The 20,635-nt window shown below is 42.9% G+C and overlaps 1 protein-coding gene across 3 annotated transcripts in view; it reads right to left on the reverse strand.

Moving 5' to 3' along the window:
• Positions 1 to 20,635, reverse strand: part of emid1 (EMI domain containing 1) — a 52,459-nt gene that overhangs the window by 27,305 nt on the left and 4,519 nt on the right. For all 3 annotated transcript variants that reach the window (XM_085786818.1, XM_085786819.1, XM_085786820.1), the window contains exons 2-3: positions 17,340 to 17,453; positions 16,954 to 17,057 (exon numbers count right to left, since the gene is read on the reverse strand). In XM_085786818.1, coding sequence (XP_085642944.1) covers positions 16,954 to 17,057; positions 17,340 to 17,453 — 218 coding nt within the window. The remainder of the gene's footprint in view (positions 1 to 16,953; positions 17,058 to 17,339; positions 17,454 to 20,635) is intronic.

Genomic DNA, 20,635 nt, shown 5'->3' on the forward strand with positions numbered 1-20,635 from the left:
ACATGGTGAGATCCTCTGGGTGCACTGAAAATAAACTGACTATATCCTCAAATATACAGAGATATTAATGCAAGGTGAGCGGGTCTGTGTGCAGCATCCAAGGAGAAAAACTGTCCAAGACACAGACCGACAGCACAGGCAGTGGATGACACGGAAAATGCGTCAAGGAATTTCAAAGACTCATTAGCCAAAAGCTATCTTTAGCATCTCAATCCTGACGACAAACACTTACAAGCAGCATGTTTTGGAAACTTCCTAGGAAATAAACAAAAATTACCTTCAGAGGATGTCAGCACCCTGCAGATAAGCGCAATCATGACAGGTTTTGTCTGGCAAACAAAGAAAAAGTTGATTGTGTGCGCACGCCACTGAAGCTGCAGTGAATTATCTTGATGTTCGAATCCTGCTCTTTGGTCTATCTGTACAGATGGAAGATTATTACTCATGAAGGCCCTTTGTGTTCCTCATGTGCCCTCTGTTCAGGTGTCTTTTTGCATCAACATGTTCCATCTCTGCTCTGCGTCTGGAGTAACGCCAGCACCCACGCACACACACCCAAACCCAGGCAGGGAGGACCCCTCAGGTCTGGGTAGTGTTACTCCAGCATTTGGTTCTGTCTCGTGTCTGCTTCCTCTGACAGGCTGTAATAAAGTGTGCCCTCATGCACACAGGGGCTATGGGTTGTTTGTGTTTTGCACTATTGGAGATAAGTATGCATGCTCTGTGTATTCAACAAAGGGATGATAAGCTAAAGAGGAGCATCCGGAGTTCAGCGTAGGACAGACACAAGGGAGAGTGGCTAGTTTACGATGGCTCAGTGTGCAGTGAAGAGTCCTTGAGAGTTTGGGAAGAGAAGAGAAGAGAAGAGAAGAGAAGAGAAGAGAAGAGAAGAGAAGAGAAGAGAAGAGAAGAGAAGAGAAGAGAAGAGAAGAGAAGAGAAGAGAAGAGTGCTTATGGAGACAGTAAACAGTCTGATGAGATCAAACCTCCAGCAACAGGAAACAACTTCAATGTGAGAGCAACACATGTTACAATTTACAGCACATTACACAGAACATTAAGATTGGATGGGCATGCAAGAAGGAATTAAAAAGTTAAAGTTAAAGTTAAAGTTCAATAAATATGAATGACTGAATATATATGAGGCACTCTTTTCATTAAAAGTATGGCATAGTAAGAAACAAAAGCAAAACAGTTGATATGCTTGATATAATTAAAGTTTTACTGGAGCTGTGTGAATTATGTCTATAAATCCAAATCTAAATAATATTAACAATCTTTTCCAAATACAAACACATTTCATTGATATTTAATTGGTTTAAAGGTTCAATATGAAGTGAATTGTCATATACTGTGTAACAATACATAAAATAAATAAGTAAAATCATTTCTCTACTGTGACATTAGAACGGCAACGGACGGTGATGGACAATCTAAACATTTGTTAGGGAGAGAAATTAAATGAACCATTAAAATTAACAGTTTTACTTGAGGGTATTTAAGCTTCAAAGGCAGATTTATTAACTGTACAATGAGTGCTTCAAGTTGTAGAGCAGATGTGGGGATTTGGGTTTTTGCTTGCTTTTTGGCTGTAACTCACCAGTGGACAAGTCAGTCTAGGAAAGCTCATGGTGATGTACTATTCATCCTTCAATGGTATTTTATATCCACCTCTTTCTCTCCCTGTCTCAGTTTGCCAAGACAGAGATGCTGCTGGGTGATGGAGTGCTCCAGTGTTCATGTGACATTCACTCCCTGTCATTCCCGGCCTTAAGACACACAAACTCCCTCACAGTTTGCAAGTGCGCTGCGATTTGCTGCCTCTGCAACATTACTTCAAGAGCAAAATAAGAAAACTGCTGGGACAAATGAAAAAGTGGAAGCGAGGGCAGGGGAGGAAGAATTGATGCTTCTATTCACAGTGTTTTCATTCTCTACATCCTCTACCCTATCACACTAGAATGAGGGTCTTATCTCTGAAAAGTACTTCAACACAACATGCCCACAGACAGAGCTGAGTGTGTGAATACACGCACAGGAGGATGAAAGCAGACACATAGAGGAGAGGCTCCCATGCAGGGGAGTGGAAGCAGATTACAGGATCAGAGGAAGCACAGATCAAAACGTGGAACCATCACTGCCTTTACAGCAGAGAGAAACAGCAGGCCAAACGAGACGCGAACAATGCCTAGCCATCAATCATGTTGCTGCTGTCGGCCAATAAAACAGGCTGTGTGATCACACTTTCAGGTCGACAGGGGTCGACTGACCCTGCTGGGCTCCAGCAGGGGCTGACGTGGTGGACGCGGCTCTTATCTCAGCACCGCATAACAAAGCAACTCAGACTCCCCTTCAAACTCCTCCTGGCTTTGACAAAGTTTTTCAACAACTGACTTCGCTGCACTCCCTCACACCCACACTGTGTGTACTTTCTCACAGACTGAGGAAAGGAAAAAACTTCAAGAGGATCACATTAAACACTTTACTAACACTGTTCTTTAGCCATACCTTAAGGCAGTAAATTCTGGGCATTTTTCTTAAGAATAAATAGTCAAATGCAGGAAAGTATGAAACCACATTTTGAAATATCGGTGATTACCTTAACAATATTCCAAATGGTTGTTTTGTCCAACCAAAAATCAAAAACTCAACCTGAAAACCATATGTCTGAGAATGTTTTTCTTGACTTGTTTACACTTTGAACAATCGATAAGTGTGTGGACTAAAAGTAAGATTGGATGTTAACGGAATGAATGACTGAACTAGGCTGAATAAAATAATTAATTTTGAGCTATGAGTTATATTCTGTAGAATTACACTGTTTGGCTTTGAAATTACATAAAACATCACAGTGTGTTATTTCAGTAATTATACAAAGTGACTCAGAGATGAGCGGTTTGGACTGCAGAGACGGTGGAGACAAAGTTTTGTTGTAAATTTTCACATAGTGACTCACAAGGGACAAGCCACACCAGGTCTATCAAAGACTTATAGCGCACGGACTTTTATGGCTCTTCAGTTATAAATCCCATACAGTCCAGACCAGACCCCCCATGGTCAGCGTGGTGTCGTTTATCAGAGCCGTGCCGATCAGAGCAGCCGTGGCCATGTGCCGAGCTCGGAGCTCCGGAGATTAACACTCCTCCATCAGAGCAAGCAGAGCGCTCTGCCTCTGACACATACACACTGACATGAAACATCTGGCCCTGTCTCGACTAAATATGTCTCCCATGTGTGTGTATGTTAGTAGTGTCTGTCTGTGCAGAGTGTACATGTATGTGTATGTGTGTAGTCCAAACATGATGTGTGTATCCTCTCTATCCTCCCCTCATCATCGCTGATATCTGGCAGTGAGAGCTGTGCTCTGGAACCGACTTGGAGGTCTTGGCTGAGATTGACCTGATCTCTCCAGACATTTGGTGCTGCAGTAAAAATGGATGGATGTGTCCCACTGTCTGACTTCAAGCCCAAAAACGTCTGAAGTACAGTATATCAAACTGTGGCACTTGAAGATATGGAAAGAGTGTGTGGGAGCAAAACAAGTGCTCCCTCTCCATCTCCTATACTCTCACAGTAGAAAACAGAGGTTAAAGAACAGAGCAGCAGACTATTAAGGACGTCGACCATCAACAGCATCTCTTACGAGCTCTTAATCCTCTTACTCAGCCTCTGTTCATTGTGTTTTAATTGATTCATAAAAGTCACTACTGAGAGATTAAGTTTCACCATACACACAAGAAATGAAAGCTGACTGTGCTGACTTAGGCAACTGTTTTATCTGCAGACTGTTAAACTACTTATGAAAACTGTAAAAATTGCAAGTGACAATTTAGGGCAGATCAACCTTTAAAACTCATTATACACCCATCTACATAAAACTACACACCAGACCACTATTAAAAAAAGTATTCCAGTTTAAAGCTTTATGAAAGCTTCAGAATTACACATGACATCACTCGGCGGTGAGACGATAAGACTCAACACAAATGGAAAACCAAAGTAATTTTATACTGTTTAAGCACTCAAGTCCTCCTCCCTATTCCTGTGAAGCGATGAGGGTAAAAACCCAGGGAGTGCTGTGTGTTATCATAATTCATATGAGATACAGCCAAAGGCCTGGTTTCATAAGACTCACTGATGATCCCTCTATCGGTGCACGGGTTGACTTGTGCACACGAAACCTCTGTGTCGTTTTGGCAGACAATAATACAGACAATAAAAGGAGCTGGTGAGACAGGTGGTGTTTAGGCAAAGGCTGTGACTGGGTCCAACACGTTTCCTAAACTAAACAACGCAGTCTGTTGTTTGTCATTGCTTTCTACTACAGCCAATTGGAACATTTCCCCACCTGATGACAGGATGATGGCAGGACAACAATGTTTCTTTGTGTCTCCAAAGCAGTCACAAATGACTGCTCTGTCACCACTGTGGTCAACATGAGAACGCAAACTATACGATAATGTTCAGTAAAGCCGATGGGAATTATTACGGAAGATCAGATGAAAATTAAACATGAACAAAAATGTCCAGTCAAAAGTCACACACACACATCCATCTATCCTGACCCTACAAGTCTTTGTGGTGTTATAATGCCAAACTACATCTGTAATTTATTTGTTCCTTACAGAGAATAAGCATATAAGTAAACAAACATTTAACACAGTATGCATTCGGACAAACAGGACGAGACAGTCCTAAAGGGTCAGTCCACCAATAGTACACCAATGACGAATTCTGTGGGAGCAATGACGTCCGAATATCATATCATCCAGAGTGGCAAACATGTGTAGTCATGTCTGTATTTAAGTTTTTCAGTGATGAACCAGCAAAACTAATGTGACCGTCCTTGTTTCAGGGTTTCAGGGGCCACTGTTAGAAAAACAACTGCACCAGCCACGTCACCACAGCAGTGTACTAGCATCAAATTTTGAGCATTAAGTGTCAAACAACTACAATGCAGCCCTTTCGTTGTCTCTGCCTCTCATACTAGTCTTGTGCTGTACATGTACATTCTGCAAAAAGAGAGAGACAAATATAAACATTGTGCTCCACAACTTCGCTCAACTCAAATGGGTTGAGTGAGGTTTAGATTTTGTGAGTAAGGATGTTAAGGATCACTCTGTGGTGGCTGAAGATCCTTTGTCGGGGTGGACGAATAGCTCCATATATTGTGGCTTGTTCAATTGTAAATTGGAACAAAATTCATTCCAAAAGGAAACAGAACAATGGTTATCTGCAAAATATGCAGCAAAATCATTCCCACAAAAAGAGAACAACAGTGCCACAAATTTTATCAACCATCTGAAACGTTGCCCACTACAAAATGAGGAATGTCCACATCTCCAGTCACATCACATAAAACACCAACACAACCAGGCCGGAGGCAAATGACTCTGGACCTCTGCATCTGTGGTGCACACACACTAATGACCTGTTGTCACAAAACACAAAAATGTATGCTGTTTTGAAATTTCTATGTCAGACTTTCTTGTTCAAAACACTTTTGTTCCTTTCAGATGCTTTTGTTTTTTAAATCTTGAGACTGACAGAACAATAAATTGAGCATTTATTTAGAGGGGGGTTTGAAAGGAATCAAGATACCAGTTGGATATTGAAATGTAACCTTACTATATGAAAAAACATTATATGCCATGTTGCCCAGCTCTAATTCTAGGGTGAATAAACCCGCCTTTTTTTGTACACACTTTGCATAGTGAACTGTATCACATTATGTCACTCCTTTTCAACATCTACATTCTTTATCAACAATTCAATTCAGCAAGTGGAGTCAAACTGCTGATGATATCCATCCACGCTCCACCCGTCTGCTGCATGGCCTTTCAGATCAATCTCCTCCAAAGAGGAGGGCGGCTGCTTGCTGCAGACAGAAGCTGCCTTGGTTTTTTTACTAAGAACCTCCTGAAAAGCTCCAGCTGCACTTTTGGAACAAAAAGTGAACTGGCAGTAGCTCGGGCTAAGGTTTCTGCACTGTCAGGTGCAGCCAGGGGAAAGGAATTCCAGCTTGGCGAGAAGAGCTGCTCTGATGGATGAATGATCCTGAGCAGTGTTTGTAATTCATCTCCCAGCATGCCCTCTCCTGTCCCTATGCGGATCAAGGAGTGTGTGAGGCCTCCATCACAATTACAAATCTACAGCAAAAGTATCCCAGGCTGAGATTTCATTGTCATTCATAATGACCTCTGGAGACTCTGGCAGGTATCCGTGTTGGCCCGGCGTTCAGTCTCACACAGCAGATGAAGAGAAAACAGGGGAACAAAGGACAGTTACATCACAACACCGAAGAAGAAAAAAAAAAGGAGGTAATATGAATTGCACTTGGTTTTCCCTGGATATCTCAGTTAATCATCTTCCTGAGTGTTGAGGCCCTTCTTCAGAGCACTCTTTGGCTTTAATCGTTCTTCTGATTTACTGATACTCAGGCGCTAAAAGGGACACATTGTACTGCCTGAGCATGACAGGCTCACAACATGCAGCTCTGAAATTTTAGACAGACGCCGAGAGAGTATGTCAAGAAATTTCCTATGATAGTCTTGATACGGCGTTGGCACTTAGGAACAATGCCTGCCATTATTCTGCGGCAAAGCTCAAACCCTGCACCCCTCAGTTCTCTGCCCTGTCACCCCTTTGGCGTCCCTATGGCTACCCGCCCGCACCCGGGGGGTAGCGGTGCATGGACTGTGAGAGCGTCAGCCGGAGAAGACAAAAACAAGGGTGCCTCAAATCTAATTTTACTCCTATAGTTCAGTTACATTATGAAAAGATAAATGACCTCAAAGGAGATTGTGGTTGTGGCTCAGAGAAAGTATGAATGATGCTCATCGTGGTTATTGCTTCAGTCTGTTCTTTGCCATTTTAACAGTAACATGAACAGACCTTTCCAGTTAAGAAAACCCCTCAATTTCCCCCTCTCTTCATGCCCCTGTTAATATTCTTTCCTGGTCTATCTTAAAACAACAGTGCCATCTCATTTCTTTGCATGTGTCAGCTTGTCACAACAAGAGACAGAGAAAAACACATCCTCTTTTCCATTCTCCCTCCTGTTGCTTTTTCTACTGGGCGGCACTTTGGGAAACGTGTCCCACTGGAGCCGTGCCACCCTTTCATTAGTACAGCCATTCTCGTTTTACACACTCATCTCTTTCTTCATCTATACAAGAGGGAATATAACCCCCCTCCCCTCTCTGAACAAGGCCAGAGGGCGAGAGCGAGAGCTGAGCTCGGACTTTCAGGACAAACTGTAATTCTCCACTTTGTCTCGGGTCGAGAACCCATCTGGCCACAGATTTAGTAACTCTGCTTCAATAGGGCTCTGTTTACTCGAGTAGCTCAGTTTACACAGGCAAAGTGAAGAGTTCATATAAAACGCATTAACTGAGTATAATCCTTTTGGTCTTTTGTAAATAGGATGTAATGATGGGGGATGACCAAAGAGGGTAACCATTTTCAAAAGGCTTAGAGAGGCCAATTTGTGTGCAGGCATGTGGTTCAGTACCATTGTGGTTTCTAAAATATCAGCAACAGCCTTTACCTAATTTCAGATAGATATTGATTTAAATTCTTTCATTCAATATATACAAATGAGAAAAATGAGAACAAACATATACTTTTCCTTCTTTAGTTCTGGGATGTGTAATATGAGAATGTTATGTCATTTATTTTGGATCAAATTAAACTACCAAACTCCAAGTAATTTTGCAAAAGCCGTATTAAAGCAGAGAAAAAGAGCAGATCCTCACGAACTGAGAGGGTGAATCTGGGAATCTTTGGTTATTCTTACTTAAAATATTCTTAACACAGCAGAGAGCATGATGAAAGTCAAAATCATATCCTCCTATTACACCAAAAACAGCTACATTGGGAAATACAGTTAAAGTACAATATGACCTAATAATATGCAAATGCACATTAACACGGAAAATATTGTTGCAATTCAAGTGCAGTCTGGTTATTTTGAGTGATTTGATGATTGTTCAATGAGGCTGTGAGCCCTGGTGTCTTCACAAAACTGACCAGACATGGCCTCATGGGGCCACATGTGGTCCCCATCAGGTGAGACAGAGCCCTTTAGGAGGACAAAATGGACGGCGGCCAACAGAAATAAACGGACCATGACATAATCCTCCGTCCCTCAGTCCACAGTCAACGATCGCAGCAGACAGTGCAGATAGAGTTCTTACTCTGGCACAGTAGCAGTGATTTACTGCCCTGTCAGCCCGTCCGTCATAAAGCACACATGCAACTGATATACGGTATGTATGTGCAAGGGAACACAGAGAGACACCGAGCATATGTCTGCAACCTATATCAAGTTCACTGATTACAGCAACTCAGCAAGTTCATCTCACTGCTTCTTTGCTTGGCTGTGTGTGAGGAGAGCGTACGTTTATTTTGCTATTTTGCTTAATATATGTGTCCGTGCTTGTGAGAGCAGGTGTCTTTGGTGCCTTAAACATGTGTGCATGTGTGAGAGCGTGTGCGTGTTTGTTTGCTGCCAGGCCCTCGCTGTGAGCTCAGCGTGAACGACTGAGAGAACCATAAACACCTGAGGAAGCGGGAACACACAAACACTCTCTCCGGACTGCGTTTGTGGTCATGATTGAGGCGGCGATGGGGTGGTGGGAGGAGGGATGGTGGTGGTGGGGAGAAGGGGTGGGGGGTTTGCAGGCGTCATGCACAGCTCAGCTCTGGCTGTGGCCAGGGTCCAACCAAAACACCGGGGCTGTTAAAGCCCCCCTGGATGAGTCCCAGGGGGCACTGGAGCGGACGGAATGCAGGCCTGGGTTTAGAGGTTCAGGGGTACGTCCTGTTGTTAATGAGCTCACCTCACTGGGCCTCTCTGGCTCCGAGCCCCACCAACCAACCGGCTCTGCAGACAGTCACACCGGCGGCGCTGCCACAACCAGCCACAGAGACCCGGACCTGGAACCACTGGAGCATGCCGCACTTCTCGCACATTAGTCTGCGCCCCATGACGACGCTATCTCAAGATACGCATTTCCACGTGAACGGAGAGATGGTAAAAGGAAGTGTTGAGATACGTCCTTGCTGGGTTGTTTGCATGTGTGTGTGTGTGTCTGAGTGTGTATAAAGAGGAGCCCATGAGACATGACCCCAGATGACGCAGGACGGCAAAGATGAGCCCCTTCCTAAATGATGCATGCCTTACATGCTCTATTAGTGCCAGTCTGCTAGACAAACAGCACTCTGAAATACACACACTTTCTGTGAAGCATAACATTTGTGGCAAAGTAGATGTATTTATAATGTCATGTTTTGATAAACAAAAAGAATTCAACAAGCTTTACAAAACACTATGAGTCATCTACAAGATCTCCTGCTTCAGCGTTACCAGCCGTGTGATGATTGGATGACTGAGTATTCATTGCATGGTGGCTCTGTCAGAAATTTATTGCAGAAAACTGACCCCGATCTTTTGCAATAAATTAAAGTATCAGAACATATTTCTGCTCAGATCTTGCGAGATCGCATTTCTTGCAGCCTGCATAATAGAGTGTAGTTGGAGCCCAGTGAATCTACTTAATGCAGGTAGTAAGCACTGTACTGTGAACCATGGCACAGCCAGATGGCACAGATTTATGCATAGTACACCACAACCTCGGTCCCACAGTCTGGATTTCAATGTACAAGAGTTTGCCATGGATTATGATAACTATTGTCTTTGCACAATTTGGGTTTTTGGTAACACTGTCCTGCCTAAACGCCATGGTGCAAACACACGGCAATTACATTTCCATAGATGTAGATTTCTCACAGCTGTCTTCCTGTCTGTAACTGTTATGAATATGTTTTACACTAGAGGCGAGTTTTATGATCCTCTATTCTTTTTTCTCCTAGACAATCAAGTGAGGTCATTGCTTTTTGGTCAAGGCGATTGGCTCCTTGAGGGGGATGCCTGCTCCTCTGTCAGGTTTGAGCTCCGAAAGCCAACCAGGCATGTCTCTAATTAGACCGACTGCTGATCCAGTTCATCCAAAACTCCTCTCCACTCTCGTCTTCAGTCCAGAACTAATCACAACCATCAGCACCACTCCCCTCATCCCCGCTGAGCGCCCTATCAACCCCATGAGCAAATGGAAATATATGCAAAGACCAGCTCAAAAGTAGAGCTCAAAGACAGGCAGGGGCAACGACTTTTTAATTCTACACCTTATCCAAGAGTGCAGGTTTTAATGTCTGGGAAACTCAGACTGAACCTGAGGGGGGGATGTTTGGGAGGTCTGTGATACGAGAGGCCATAAATGATGTCACCACAGTACACCACAGCAAGATCTCTGTGATGTGGTGGTCTGTTTGTGGTTTAGTGTACATGGGAGTGGAGGAGGTTTGAAGGTCGGCTTCATGAAATCCCCACCCACGGAGCCACAGTTCTTGAGCCCCTCTTATGTGGTGTTGTATATGTTTATGAACTCATAACAGTGACAAATGAGCAGCTATATCATCAGGACTACTGGGAGTGTACATCTAAACCACAGACTGGCACAATGTAAAATGAAAGTGTCGAATCTGAAGGCAACTGTTTTCGTTGTATTTTTATGTTTTTGTGGTGCAGAAAAGTAGAAATGGGGACGAGACAGCTGTTAAAGGAGGAGACATACTGGATTTTACAAGAATTCACATAAATGATAGAAAAAGGGGAGCATGAGAATGAAAGACGGAAATTTTGTTGCTGTGGATTTAAGCTCTACTTTGACAACTACTAATGACTGATTTATGGTTCATATTTGCTGGCTTCAGCTTCCCAGTGTGATGATTTGCTGTTTTTATTTGTTAAAAAAAACAACAACCAAGCCTTTGGGTTTTGAATGTGAATTCTTCACCTGAAGCATTTATTTCTCACTATTTTCTGACATTTCATTCACCAAATGATTTATGGACTAATCTTACATCAAGCCTAAAATCAATCACAACAGAGCACACAAAGTGGCTTTGATAAAATGTTTTTTCTCTGCCTTGTGGACTTATTTATATTGAGGAAAAAACCCCTCCATATATTGTAAGATGTTTCATCTTGAGTGGGTGAACACAATAGAAATAATCCTTTATGACTGTAACTGTTACAGTGTAGAAATAATCCGATTTTTATTTACTTATTGAGTCAATTACTTGTTAATGAAAAAAATATATATTATCCATATATTACATGTATTATACGTATATTATATATATATAATTATCATGTTAAAATAATGAGAATTATTGGTAAATGCAACACGATGTTAAGGGGTGAGAAAGTCAAAAATAGGACACTGTAAAGTTTTATGAAGCTAAAAAAAAGGAGGGAAGAATAAGACAAAAAAAAGGGGGAATAAAGGTGGATACTCGGTGACTAGAATTCTGACAAATTGGTTGAGATGGAGATTTGCAATAAGTTTATTGGATCCATTGAACTCATGACAGCTGGATGAAACCAACAGAACCCTGAGCTCTGTGAATGCTGTTATTGTCTCAGCACTGACGTCAAAATGCCAAATATGCTTCATTACCTTCTCTGAACCTACCTAAAGACAGAGGCGCTGTGTTACACAGTACCTACATCATGGCGCTCTATACCTGTGAGCTGAGAGATGGTGAAGGTCGGAGAGGTCAGACGGGTTAATACAGCTTTAATGACTTCAGTCGCTGACTGGATCAGAGATGAGAGAAAAGAAGGCCACACTTCTGCTAGGGAGAGGGATTTAAAAAGTTCAGGATTTAAACGGTTTATCTTTCTACATGAAAAAAGCTCTGTTACCATTTCTCTTGTCCTTATCTTGGCCCAGAAACAAGTGTCTATCTTCTCTCTGCTCCTGATTGCGTGACCTGTCAGGTTGTAAAAAGCCTGCCTGTTTGCGGGTCACTCAGTCGGCACACCAGCCCACTCAAACTACTCGGTGAAGGTAAATGCCTCTGCCTTATTAGGGGCAGGAGGATACTCCAGCTGCCATGGCCTGTGTGTGTGTGTGTGTGTGTGTGTGTGTGTGTGTGTGTGTGTGTGTGTGTGTGTGTGTGTGTGTGTGTGTGTGTGTGTGTGTGTGTGCCTATTTTCATCCCTTAAAGTTGTTTTGCTGACGGCTGCCCACTTTATTCCTTTTTGACTGCAGGAAAAATAGTTTTCAATGCACTCCCAAGGGAATTCTTGGGAAATAATAAATAAATCAGTAAGCAGAAGAGGCATTTCCAGTTCAGGAGCCAGATACATAAAACTTAACTCAGATTCAAGGCTAAGCTTGTATGAAACATTAAAAAAAAGATTCAGTGAAAGAACAGTGCATCTGTATTTCTTGAAGTTCACTTATTTGAGATTTAAGATCAGACTCAACAGCAGAAGATGCAGGTCAACAAATGGAGCGTAAAGCTTTAAAACAAATGTTGTTCTTTACGTATAGACAAGATATTACATAAATAAAAATGATTTTATGATAATAATTACATTTAACAATCATATCTCCTGCAAATGTTAAACGAACCTCACTGTACTAGAAATTATATTGTATTATTTCAGTGTCTGTCTTTGTGCTTTGCCCCCTAATATTATAGATGACCATAAAACATAAAAGGTGCAGGGAGATTAAATTATAATTTTTTTTCCACATGCTTCGTTTTAGTTGTGCAGCGGGTGCTCTGTATGTGGTTTGCATGGAACATTTCAAAATGTGATAATAATAATAATATCATAATTGTTAGTATAGATTCCAGTATGAATACCTGAACCCCTCTATGAAGTATAATTTGGGGATTTTGCATAAACCCGATTCACATACCAGCACACACTTACGTAAGAAGAAGACAGTAATGAAAGAAAGGCAGACAGGAGAAGGATATAAAACAAAAACTTCCCTATAGTGTTTGGTTTGGTTAATTTTGGATTGGCTGGTCGGTATTTTCAGTGGTGTTGTTTGTTAATTAATGACTATTATGACAAATCCCCTGAGTAGAGGAGCGTGGGCTGAAAGGGCTGGACGCTCCCATGTCTAATCTCATCTGGGGCCCTCAGCCCAGTTTGCCTCAACTTCAGCTGCTTCCAATTTGGGATCAGCACTTGTGCTGTGCAAGGCATTTACATAACCATGAATATCAGCTGCTGTGGCCTTTTCTCCACACTGGCTGCAGCCTTCCTCCCTGTATGAATGTGATTTACATGTCTTTGTGGTTTCATGGCGGCATAAATACTGTGTGTGTGAGTAAACTCATCTAGCAAATCTGACACCAAGTTAGACTCATTTTTTCTGAATGAACTGGAGGAAGACAGACTTACTGTACATGCAGTATTTAATACTTGCAAGTGGAGACATAAGGAAATCCAGGAATGTGAATAGGAAAAAAAAGAGGAAGGTTGATTACAAAGGTGATATCTACTGTATGTTTGTCAGTGTAACGACCATGATAATGCTGCGCTGTGTGGTCTAAGAGGAGTGGGAGTGGAGGTCACCTGCTCTTGTTCAGCTTCCCTCCCCTTTGACCTCAGGCTGGGGTGTCTGCACTCACAGCTACTAAAGCCTGCTGCCATTAAAGCAGCTAATCACACCGAACAGCTGCATCCCTCACTGTACAAATCCTCAACACCTCGCCCTGCCACCCACACTTTCATCCTGGCAGACAGACAGAGACATATACCGACGTCCACGCACTCCCACTCCTCTTTTGCTAATGGCAAGCTGTAGCCGACTGAAGTTTAAAGCGCGGGGTTCAGCGTGTAGGCCTGTGATAAGCTGCGCTGAGCTGTGAAAACACAGATTACATTTCTGCGGCTTATTACAGACAGCGTGCCTCTGCCTCCCAGCCCTACCGTAATTGCAACCCAAAAACCGCAGCCTCCACTTGGCTGCGAGATACGGCTTGATGGGGACCCCCGCGGCAGAGTTTTGACAGCCATGCTAATTCAAGTCTACGTTCCCCCATATGTTTCATTGCACAGCGGCCCCCTCCTGCGATAAGCTGCTTTGTCTTAAGTGTTTCCCTCTATAAATCAAATCAGGGCAGAGTTGTCAGCTGCTGTCTCTCAGTGTCATCTTCACACTTTTAAGACTCCATCAAAACTAGACGAGGGACGAAAGTCCAAAATGTCTATGAATAGCACAGATTTTCACGAGTGCTGAGTGTGCAATCAAAATGTCATTGCTGCACTGTATGTTGATGCTGAAACAGCCGTATGGGACAGTCGTTGAGGGCCAGCTCTAATAATCTAATAATGCTGTTTTTATGTTTTACATTTGATATTCTCATATCATAAAATTGCGTCTAAATGAGGTATAATTTTGAGATTTGTGTTTGATGTAGTATAAGGTGGGATATCCCATCTGAAAACAAGCGTTTACTTACTCAGAATGCCAAAGCCAACCAGGCATACATTAAATCCCTGTTTCTGGCAGGCTATGAAAGTGCCTCCATCTGCAAATACTTAGCCTTTTTTTCTCAGGCTCAATCAGAGATAAAGACCATTGTGTTCCCAGTCCAGAAGTAAGACAATCTCTCCCAAACCTCATAGAAAACAATTAGGACCCAGTAATTACACCATTGTCCTGGAATTCCAGCCAAGTCCTGAGTTAGGGTTCAGGAAGTGCGAAAAAGAGAGTAAATGTGAAAGGTGCTCGTCTGATGCAGTGTTATCTTACTCGCATGATGGAGTAAGTTTGTTTATCAGACTGGGTCTGATGTAATGTTTTGCTTTCGGAGCCCTCGGTTTGAACGTGATAGGCCAAAAGTTCTTAAATGCCTGAGTGTGACTGGATGACAGCATGGTGTGATCTCTTCCCATATCGCTCTCTCATTTATATCTCCACTTTGGTTAATCCAAAATCTGAACAGAAACACAAACTTGATTCAGATGTTGACTGATCAGATCGACTGACAGACTGAAAGGTGAGAAAAGAGGTGCATGAGAGCAAACAACCCTCTCATCTCCATTCAAAATCAAACTCCCTTTTTTTTTTTTTTTCCACCTTAAAGCAACACAAGCCCGGAGTCCCGCTGGCAAGAATATTGTTGAGATCTGCTGCAATGCAGTCCGGCCTTGGGAGTCAGGCATGGCCAGGGGCTTTTAGGGTGGCCTGGCGAGGGGGCAGTGGCAGCATCAGTAAAAGAGCGGATCATAAACATTTTCCACAGTCTGTGAACAGCAGACAAGCCGAGGAAAGGGGACGGGGGGAGCAAAGGTATATGACTTAATACTGGAACTCCAAAATAGCTCTTTAAAGATGAATGTATCTGGTATTAGCTATTTATGAGGTTTTTGAGATCAAAAGAAATATGTTATTAATGTCTGACCTGGACAGTAGATTTCAAAAAGCGCAGTAGGATGATATAGCTGTTTGCTCTTTTCTACAACAGATGTGCTTCATCGACAGAGCATTTTTAATTCAGCCGTATACTCAAGGTCAAACATGTGCTCACAGCCGTCTGGAAATCCACAATGTGTGGAGATTTTGCAGATGGAGCCACACACAGGTATTAAGATCCTGGATTTGAAACCTGCACCCACTGAACTACGAATGCAGCTTTAACCTCACTTGGCAACCCTATAGCAACAGATTTAAGCGCAATCCGGTTTCCAGCTTCGCCCGCCCGTGTGGCAAGCTTTTATTTCTCCTTAAAGCGGCAAATGAGGCAGACAGCAGTGGGGTATCAGGTTCTGCGCTGGCAAGAGGTTCTGCTCACGCGGCAGGAGCAGAACAAAGCACCGGTGGCCCTGGATCGCATCCATGGTGCCGGAGAGTAAAGGCCCTGTGAATGGGACCTGTCACTTCCACTCAGCGACGCCTGTGATCTGAGCCACCCGGAACGACGCTCAGATAAGTGGCTAATCCCAGCATCCCTGTTGGCTCGACAGCCCCCTACTGCCATGACAACCGGAGGGGAATCTCCTCCAGCAACAACTTAATTGGATAATTTCCTCCCTGTTTGACTGTGTGTGCCTCCGCTTTTGTTAAGTAAAGTTGGGTTTGTCTGGCTGTGAATGCGTTTCCCTGACTTTGAGAGTGGGGAAAGTCTAAAACAAGCACAATAGCCATGCAGGCGGCTTTGATGTGTGCCATCGTGTGTAAACAAGTAGGAAAGCTGGAGAGATTTCTCCAGTTGAAGGGAGGGTTGCTTGCGAGTCGTTCTTAGCTCACCTGGGAGGACGGAGCGTAGAAGAGAAAAACAGCCTCCTCTTTCAGCGCCACAAAAAAGTGACCACTTTAACTACTGTAAATATTTATTGTCCTTTGTGTCACAAAGCCCAGTGATTCATGTTACACCCAGTCAAGTCCTGGGTCCCGGTATAAACAGACGCTCCACCCTTCTCCCCAGACTGCTGAGAGACGGGGGCCAGTGCCAGGGGAAGTCATTATACACTGGTGTGTGTGTGTGTGTGTGTGTGTCTGTGTGTGGTGGGCAGCTACTGTTAGTTGAAAAATGAAAACAGCAGCGCTAGCATGCCACTTTAAGGGAACGAGGACTTGGTTCCAGCTGGACCATAAAACTCAAAACCACACAAAAGAATCGAGCCTTACGTGGTACAAGGACTCTTCGAATGGACACATTAAAACTGATTAATAAAGTGGAGGTATCTGACTCACCCTGAGGAGGCTGAGGGATCTTATTTCTTAACTTCATTTTGAAGACAGAAGCAGCCTTATGTAAGCCTAATGGAAATCACTCCTGTTTATAAGTATTACTTGTACACGTGTATTGGAAGGCACACCTGCAGGCTATAAGACAGCAACGCAGACCAGAGGGATGCAGATGGTGGTAAATGAATAAGCTTTAAATAATGACAAAACAGGAAGCAGCGCGACAGGTGATGGAAAGAAGTGTCAGAAGTCAAACTTGTTTCTCCAAACCATTTCTTAGTCCCAGCTTGCAAAGTTGGGCCCCACCAAAGGCCCTAACGTGTTGTTTCTCTCAGCTGTGTGGACATGTCTGTGAATCCATTATCTTTTTCTTTCAACGTACCTTCTTCACAGGCAGCGCCACTGAATCCAGGACAGCATTTCCACTCCAGAGAGGTCACCGTGCGGTACACCACTTTATAGGAAGGTCTGACCACGGTCTTGTAGCTGAAAAACACACACAAACTCTAAGGTAATCACATACACACACTCAGCTGCCGAAGGCTGACCTGGATTGTTTTTCTGACTTGCGTGGAAATATGGTCTAAACAACCATGGCTTGCATATGGCATAAATTGCAGTGACATATAGTGAAGCAAAAACAATTAAAAAAGGAAAGAGTGATTTAGCACATCAATGAGAAAACTGACTATAAAAGTATTTTCCTTTTTACAGGGATTACATCTAAATGGTACAGTAGCAGCATTCCTAGTCCCTTCACTTCCTCACCTGCCTCCTGTGCATCCCTGCGGCCAGCGGCAGCTCTGGTAGACCCGCTGGAGAAGTGTCCCATTCTGCACCTGGCACGTCACTGTCTTTGTGACCGTGTGAGGACACCAGTTCCTGAAGGGAGACATAAAGTGAGAAAAGCTCAGGGATCAGGGTTTAGAATAAAAACAACAGTGGGATCGGCTAAGTTTGTTATATCTAGACTGATAGGAAAATCCCATTTTCAAAGTAAATAATTGAAGGGAGAACTGTGTATATTTTAGAAACACCTTCCAGCTTAGTGCACCCACACTAAAGCACACTCACAAAAGTAAATTAGCCATGTAGTCACAGTCAATACATTTGTGTTGTCTTCCCGCAGGTTTTCATTCTTCCCTCCCTTCCCCCATGCTTTTGTTTTTAAACTTCTTTATGGTGTTTACACAGTTTTAATAAGCCGCGAGATTTCCAGAAGTGCATTGTGGGCTGTATTTACACTGTGGTCTGTCCTCTGTCAATAGGCATCCGTTTGCATTTGACTCTCTGAGGAGGCAATATCCCCCGGGAGGGAGTCAAGAGGAAGACAAGATCTCATACAGAGCTCAGAGTTTTTCATCACAGGTTAATGTTGGGTCATGACTCATGAGTGCACTCCTTCTCCAGAAAAGCCTTGCAGGACATTAGGGGGATTCACTGAGGCTATTAAGAAAACAAACTGCTTATAAGAAGGTCAGAGATTAAGATGTGATAGCGAGCATATCATCACTTAGAGCAGGCCATATTAAGTCTCACACATCATTTCAGTTCATTAAAAAAAGTTCTGTTACAGAACATTTACGCCATCATTCAGCTAAAAGTCACCAATGTATGTAAATAGTGATTCATTTAAAGAGACTGGGAGCAAATTGCATTGTTTAGTACTCACCGAGAGCTCATTGAGCCTTCAAACAAGGCTACGTATCTGTTTTGGAGGAGCACAATAGGCCATGCCTCTACTTATCAAACCAGGAAGATAAGATAACACTTTGACAGTCCCAAAGGAAAACAATGGATGGTGCTTACCCAGCTTTAATATCTGGAAAAGGCATTGAGGTCCTTTGAGCTGCCATATGTTACTATTACTTTACTAAAGGTAAAGAGAATAAACACCCTGATTATCATCATATGGATAAAGCTGGAGGAGAAACAAGGAAAACAATTACTATGGCCTGTGTTTACACAATCAATAGATGTATAGAAAGGGTCTCTGTGTAGAAACCACAAAGGACACTCTGTGACTGGCAGCACAAAACTACACTTCGTGTGTTCTGCTGCCAATGTGTTTGCAAGAGTGGGAGGCTGTGTCCTCCGAAGTCTGTTTGTCAATATGTGAGACCACATGTTAGTGTGTGTGAGTGAGAGAGTTTACAATAAAGGAAACTGCCAAAGGCAAAGGATGCGAAGCAGCCCTGAACCAGCTCCCATTAACAATCCCCATATGTTGTGGTGGCCCCACCACACACAGACCTGAAGCACCTAGCAGAGTGCACCTCTGAGAAAAATCTGTGTACCACTGCAGCTACTGGTACATTGAAAAAAAGAAAGAAAAAAAAAGTTTCCTGTGCCAAAAGAAGTTACAAATGAAATCTCCTTCAGTCTAGGACAACATGTACTGGACAAGGATTATTAAAAAGTAAAAGGAACTGTGCAAAAGTGAGGCACAGTTTGAATTAATCATCAGCTTGTCATGAAATGCGAGAAAAGCGAATTGGGAATTTGTCTGCCACGCATGCTATTGAAATACGTACATTTGTGTCAGCGGTATGGCTACGAAAATGAACTCGGATCTATATGATTACCCTATGATTGCTTTCCCTTGTCGAGAAGAAACTGCTCTAATCATCAGTGGAAACTTTCAGACACTGAAGGAGCTGTGGTCAAGTACAGGAGGGGACGGGGTAATATCCCCAACTCCTCCCCACCACTTATCCTCCAGATCCTACAGATAAACATCTGAGTTTCCCAGGCTGAGAGGAGGTTTCACCTGGGAACAGCTAAGATTGTCACCAGGGGGTACGAGGGGGTGGGGGTATGTTTTACAGTCCCAGTCTCTTTCTTTGCTTAGCACTTATGCAATTATCGAGGAGGAAATGCCAACCAGTGCTGCTTCAGTGAAGTTGGCATAACAGAGCTTATATTTTCTAAAATAACTTGACAACCAATATCTGCATTACCGTCATAACTCACTGAAACGTATTCACAAATCAAACTGTAATTATAAAGCAGCAAGAACAATACTTCCTCCACTGCAGAGAAGCGATGAAGCAATGTCACACAAGAGGGAGCGATGTACTGAACATCAGCACAGCTGTGATCCGGTTGAAAAGTTACGAGTCTGTAGGTGAGCAGCCTGCTCAAGTCAATCACAGGCTCAACCTGGACTGTGATATTACTCTGACTCCACAGTTCTTCCAGTGCCGCATTAGTTAAGGTTAATAAGCAACAACTAGTTATTATTTATTATTTATTGACTATGCTGCTAACACACAAATGGTTTTGAAACCAGACTGCTGAAGTCTTCCTGCCCTGCACACCACCAGCTAAAGCAGCACCTTGTCTACAAGTTGTGCTTTATTATCCAGGCTCTGTCCTTTGCTTCATTCATTTCTTGCGACCATACATCATTTTATTTAAATGTTATTTCTGGAAAAATATTCATGTTACAAACTAGCATCAGTAACAACCATTCATGTAACGCTAAAGGTTAAGACAACACATATGAAGCATAGTGATACATGTGGTTTAAAGTCCCAGTGCTGTCCAGGCTACATCCACACTCATGGAATGCCTCTCGTCCAATCAAATTACTTGGTCGGAAACAACTGTTGTTAAAGGCGATATATTCATATATTCTTTTGATGCCTAATGATAAATGTCTTAACTGGCTGCTGTGAACATTGTTATCTCTTCTGGGATGTAAAAAAAAAAAAAAAAAAAAAAATGAAGCTAAAAAAATCTTAATTTTAATGACTATATATTTTCACAGACACACAATGGTCTCTTGAATTTTGTCTGGTTTTATTCATAAAGCGACACAGGTGCACAGTGCACTCAGTTTCTCACTCTAAAAATGTTTCACAGTCAACACCTTCTCCTTACTGGAGGCGCCCATGTGTTATGAAGTGTGAAACCCACCAGCACCGTGCTGTTTCACTGGCAAAAACACCAAGCAGGCCCTCAGTGAGTATCAGGTCTCTAAGCACACATGGCACACTCTGAATGCCGGGTCCAAGCTAAATAAATCATCAACCATCTCTCACAGTCACACATAGCCACAG

Source organism: Trachurus japonicus, chromosome 9 (genome assembly GCF_045865225.1).
Source record: "Trachurus japonicus isolate A0001 chromosome 9, Traja_1.0".
NCBI lineage: Eukaryota > Metazoa > Chordata > Actinopteri > Carangiformes > Carangidae > Trachurus > Trachurus japonicus.